Source organism: Rutidosis leptorrhynchoides, chromosome 9 (assembly GCF_046630445.1).
Source record: "Rutidosis leptorrhynchoides isolate AG116_Rl617_1_P2 chromosome 9, CSIRO_AGI_Rlap_v1, whole genome shotgun sequence".
Classification (NCBI taxonomy): Eukaryota; Viridiplantae; Streptophyta; class Magnoliopsida; order Asterales; family Asteraceae; genus Rutidosis; species Rutidosis leptorrhynchoides.
The window spans coordinates 171294846-171300308 of NC_092341.1; the positions used below are offsets into that span (position 1 = coordinate 171294846).

The window sequence follows — 5463 nt, forward strand, 5'->3', positions numbered from 1 at the left end:
AAAAGCATTTTCTTGAACATCACCCCATTTGAACTTTACATTCTTCCGAGTGAGCTTCGTTAAGGATGAAGCAATCTTGGAAAAATTTTGAATAAACCGACGATAATAGCCGGCCAATCCGTGGAAACTTTGAACTTTTGTAGGTGTAGTCGGTCGTTCCCAACTCTTAACCGCTTCAATTTTCCCCAGATCCACTTTAATCCCCTCGTGGTTCACAATATGGCCAAGCAATTGTAATTCCCTTAAACAAAATTCACACTTGGAGAATTTTGTATAAAACTTCTCCTTATGCAACGTCTTCAATATCTCGCGCAAATGATGATCATGCTTCTTCATACTCTTTGAATAAATGAGTATGTCGTAAATGAACAAAATTACCGACTTGTCCAACATAGGTTGGCACACTCGGTTCATAAGGTCCAAGAATACCGCAGGCGCATTCGTAAGACAATAAGGCATCACAACGAACTCAAAATGCCCATATCGCATCCGAAACGCCGCATTCTCAATATCTTCCTCACGAATCTGCATTTGATGATAACCGGATCGCAAGTCAATCTTAGAGAAATAACACGCACCTTGAAGTTGATCAAACAAATCGTCAATCCTAGGAAACGGATAACGATTCTTGATCGTCACCATATTGAGCTCACGGTAATCATTTCACATACACATACTACCATCCTTCTTCCTCACAAACAAGACCGATGGCGAGCTACTAAGTCGAATAAAACCCCTTTCAACAACTCTTGGGTTTGGTTCAATAATTCATGCATCTCATTTGGTGCCAAACGATAGGAAGTTTTGGCAATGCGATTAGCCCCCATAACCAACTCGATGCGAAACTCCACTTGTCTTACCGGTGGAACACCCGGTAATTCATCAGGAAAAACATCCTCAAATTCATTAACAACGGGAATAGATTTAATGGAAGGTGGCCCATCACGAGTGTCAACCACACGGGCTAGATAAGCCATACCTCCACTAGACACGAGTCGGCGCGCCCGAGAATAAGTACAAATATGCACGAGACGTCTTAGAGCTTCACCATACACGATTAGCTCTTCCCCACTTGGGGTTCTTACCCTTACAAATTTCCCATGACAATCAAGATTAGCTTTATTATGATTGAGCCAATCCATACCCACCACGACATCAAATTCACCCAAGGTAATAGGAACCAAGTCAATATCAAACTTCTCTGTCCCCAAATCAATAACACAATTTTTATATTCCCCATTAGCCACCAAGAATCTACCATCCGCGATCTCAACTTGTAAAGTAAAGTCCCGATCACATAAGGATCAATCTAAAGTAGCCGTATATTTTAAGGAAACATACGACATATCCACCACTATCAAATAGAACCTTAGTGGGTTTAGAGTTAACCAAGAAAGTACCTAAAACCACTTCATTAGACTTCTTAGCATCATCAGTAGTCATCATGAAATTTCGGCCCCTCGCGGGTGTGACAACCTGGAAATTTCCGACCAAATTTAAAACTTAATCTTCATATTTTTTCGACACGATAAGCAAAGTTTGTAAAGTTGAATCTAAAAAATTTTGTAACTACATTCATGTAATCAATTACCCCTTTGACTGTGCTTGATGATTCACGAACATTTATGTGTATAGATATGTATATATTATATATAGTTATATTAATTGAAAACGTTAACAAAGTATTAGATGTATAATAATTTACATCAACGTATTTGTTTCAATATAAATTTATTATATTTATCGACGAAATTAAAAGATAATATCAAATGATTGATTTATCAGATACATTGTGATATGATTACGTATCTCTGTTGTGAGGTCCACTGTGATTTAATAAATCTATTCTTTTTAACGCTATTCGGAATAAATGGTAAAGTGATTACAAGTAAGAACAAAGTGTCACTTAACGAGTATTAGATAAAAGTTAGTGGAGATTCTTGTTTGATTTCCAATACATGATTTACTATATTCCACTCGTGACTTTTATTAAGATAACAATTTAGTTTTCATATTATTTAACATGAAAGTGAAATTAGGGAATATAGATAACTTTAAAAATGAATATCGACAAGATAAGAAAAATGACATTTTTCATTAAGGTAATTTCATGTGTTTATCTAACCTTCGGACTATATCTTACGCTTCACCAACAAATAGTAATTTAAAAACTTGAAAACCTGTTATGAGTTATATACGATTTTACTTTTCTAAAAAAATTTATGATATAGCGATTCCCATTAGTTTAACCTCTAAACAAAATGATTCCTAAATATATCAAACTTTGAAAAACAAATTATAATATTTATTTGATTTTGTTCAAACGTACTAAAATGTTTTCAATATAAAAAGAACTTTATTATTAAAATGTTTTATAAGATAATCTGTTTATGAATTTTGATGGATTTAATTACAGCTCATATTATAAATTACAAGTATATATAATGTTTCAAAAACGTAAACGTGATACGACATAATATTCTTTTATTATTTACACGATTATAAATGAACTTTGAAATATAATTACTTTTTAAAAACTAAAATATAACATTATTAAAATATTTCAATTTTATATAATATGTTTAAATTTATATTGAAAATATATATATATATATATATATATATATATATATATATATATATATATATATATATATATATATTTTACAAAGTGATTATTTATAATATTAACTAGATACAAAACCTTTTGGATTTAAATAAATATTATCACATGTATATATAACGAGACGTCGATTCATAGAAGCAAATGACCATAATACTCAAAGGTATAGTTTACATTTCTTATAATATAAATTATTGGGATATAAGTCTAATTATTGTTAAGAGTACGTACCGCGAAACATAAAGTACTAGTTTTCTCAGCGTACGAGTTAACGTTCGAGAAACCGAAACCGGGCCGTAAGTCGAGCGTAAATGTACGAGTCATCGGAACAAATTTTACAAACTAACTATGCATGTAAATATTATATAATATATAAATAATTATATAAATTAAATATATTATATATAAATATTAATAAAAACTGTCGGCAACTAAAAGTTAAACGATTGAGTGCAGTCCAGCTAGGCCATGCGATCGCATGGCCATTGCACCTCTGACCCATGCGATCGCATGTCAGGGTGGGAGAGATTAGGTTCTATAAATTGATCGATTTGGTTCCAGACTGATGCATTCAAACTCTCGACTCTCTCTCTATATGTATAAATAATAATAATAATAATAATAATAATAATAATAATAATAATAATAATAATAATAATAATAATAATAATAATAATAATAATAGTTATTATTATTATTATTATTATTATTATTATTATTATTATTATTATTATTATTAAGATTATTATTATTATTAATCTTAGTATTATAATTAAGTTATATTATTATTAGTATTATCTCTATACATAAAATATTACAACGAGGGTATGTTCGAGTTATTTCAAAATGGATTTTTCGAGCGGGATAAAGCTAAGGAAATTATGGGTTATAGCTATGGAGGTTATGGGTATTGTTCGGGAGTATTGCTCGTGAGTCAAACTAGTGTTTATCATCCCTGTTGCATCTACGTACTTTTCTGCAATATTGAATCTCAATATTGATACGTGAGCAATCATATCTTATCTTTTATATATTAATAGTATATCCCTGACTAGTGTTCGAGTATATATGATTATGCATGCTTGAATGTTTATTTTCATCGTTATATAGTTTATGATAATTCATGAATTTAATACATATGCTACTGAAATAAGGTATATGATATGCATGTCGTTGAAAACTGACGAAAAATTAATAACTTTTCATTTAGAAATCATATGGTTTCGATGAACAGATTAAAAGATATGGTCAACTGAATTATTATTAATTTTAGTATTATTATTGTTAAAATGATTATTATTACTATCGTCGTTATTATCGTCGTTATTATTGTCGTTATTATTATTATTATCTAATAATAATAATTATTATTATTATTATTATCATTATCGTTATTAATATAAGTATTATTATTAAAAATTGTTATTGTTATTATTATTACTATCGTTATTATCATTAAGGTTATTATTAATATCATTATTATTATTATTATTATTATTATTATTATTATTATTATTATTATTATTATTATTATTATTATTATTATTATTATTATTATTATTATACTTATTAGTATCATTATCATTAAAACTAATATTAGTATCATCTAACTATTATGATTACTATTATTATCATTAATATAATATGAATGCGATATAAAAGAGGACTAAAAGCTATTAAACAAGTCGATTAGGAAATAATGAGTATGAATATCATGATGAAATTAAAATATTGTAGGATATTGATTTAGATAAAAATATCATTTTTACTATTTTTATCATTATTATTATTATTAAAAATATCATTAATATTAAAACTATCATTCTTATTAAAATTATCTTTTTAATAAAAAAATCATTGTTATTATAAAATATCATTATTATTATCATTTTAAGTATTATAATTATTAAAAATTATTATTTTGAATAGAATTATTATTTGAAACGACCCGTCCTAATTCATCTGAACGAATACATTACATTTGGTTATATCGCGAGGTACTTGACCTCTATATGATACATTTTACAAACATTGCATTCATTTTAAAAGACAAACTTTCATTTCATCAAAATTTGACAGGCATGCATACCATTTCATAATATCCAACTATAAATGATCTAATATGTCATTTACTTGATCATAATCTTTTCTGAACTCAATGACTTGAATGCAATATCTTTTGAAATATGCCATTAATGACTCCAAGTAATATCTATAAAATGAGCAAATGCACAGCGGAAGATTTCCTTAATACCTGAGAATAAACATGCTTTAAAGTGTCAACCAAAAGGTTAGTGAGTTCATTAGTTTATCATAATTAATCATTTCTATAATTTTAGTAGATCACAAGATTTTCATTTTCATTTTTCATAAACATCATCTCATATCAGGCATTTCACAAAAACTGCATAGAGATAAAAGTCATTCATATGGTGAACACCTGGTAATCGACATTAACAATGTGACAACCCAGAAATTTCCAACCAAATTTAAACTTTAATCTTTATATGTTTCCGACACGATAAGCAATATTTGTTAAGTTAAATTTCAAGAATTTTAAACTATGTTCATACATTCATTCAACCTCGACCAAGTTCAAACAATTCACGAACCATAAAACAAATATGATTATATATGTATACGTGTATATATATTATAACTTGAAACGTAAACAAAATATTAGATTAAATACTTTATATGATTGTATCTGTTTCAAAATGTTTATCAATGGAATTAGAAGATAAGATCAAATGATTGAATTATCAGATATATTGAATTATGATTACAAGTCTCTGTTGAAAGGCCCACGTTGATTTGAGAAATCTTTCCATTTTAACAAT

The 5463-nt window shown here is 28.0% G+C and overlaps 1 protein-coding gene across 1 annotated transcript; it reads right to left on the reverse strand.

Annotated features, from left to right (window-relative positions):
* Window positions 1–692: 692 nt before the first annotated feature.
* Window positions 693–1443, reverse strand: LOC139868466 (uncharacterized). Its single transcript, XM_071856795.1, has 2 exons — window positions 1338–1443; window positions 693–1273 (listed from the first exon to the last, which is right to left on the reverse strand). The coding sequence occupies exons 1-2, from the start codon at window positions 1441–1443 to the stop codon at window positions 693–695; spliced, it is 687 nt and encodes a 228-aa protein (XP_071712896.1).
* Window positions 1444–5463: the final 4020 nt, after the last annotated feature.

Excerpts from the sequence above, each read along its gene's own strand:
- LOC139868466 (XM_071856795.1), bottom strand. The coding sequence starts at position 1,443 with ATGACTACTGATGATGCTAAGAAGTCTAATGAAGTGGTTTTAGGTACT. Across the intron at positions 1,274-1,337 it reads TAGTGGTGGATATGTCGTAT|TTGAGATCGCGGATGGTAGA; the intron begins GTTTCCTTAAAA and ends TTACTTTACAAG.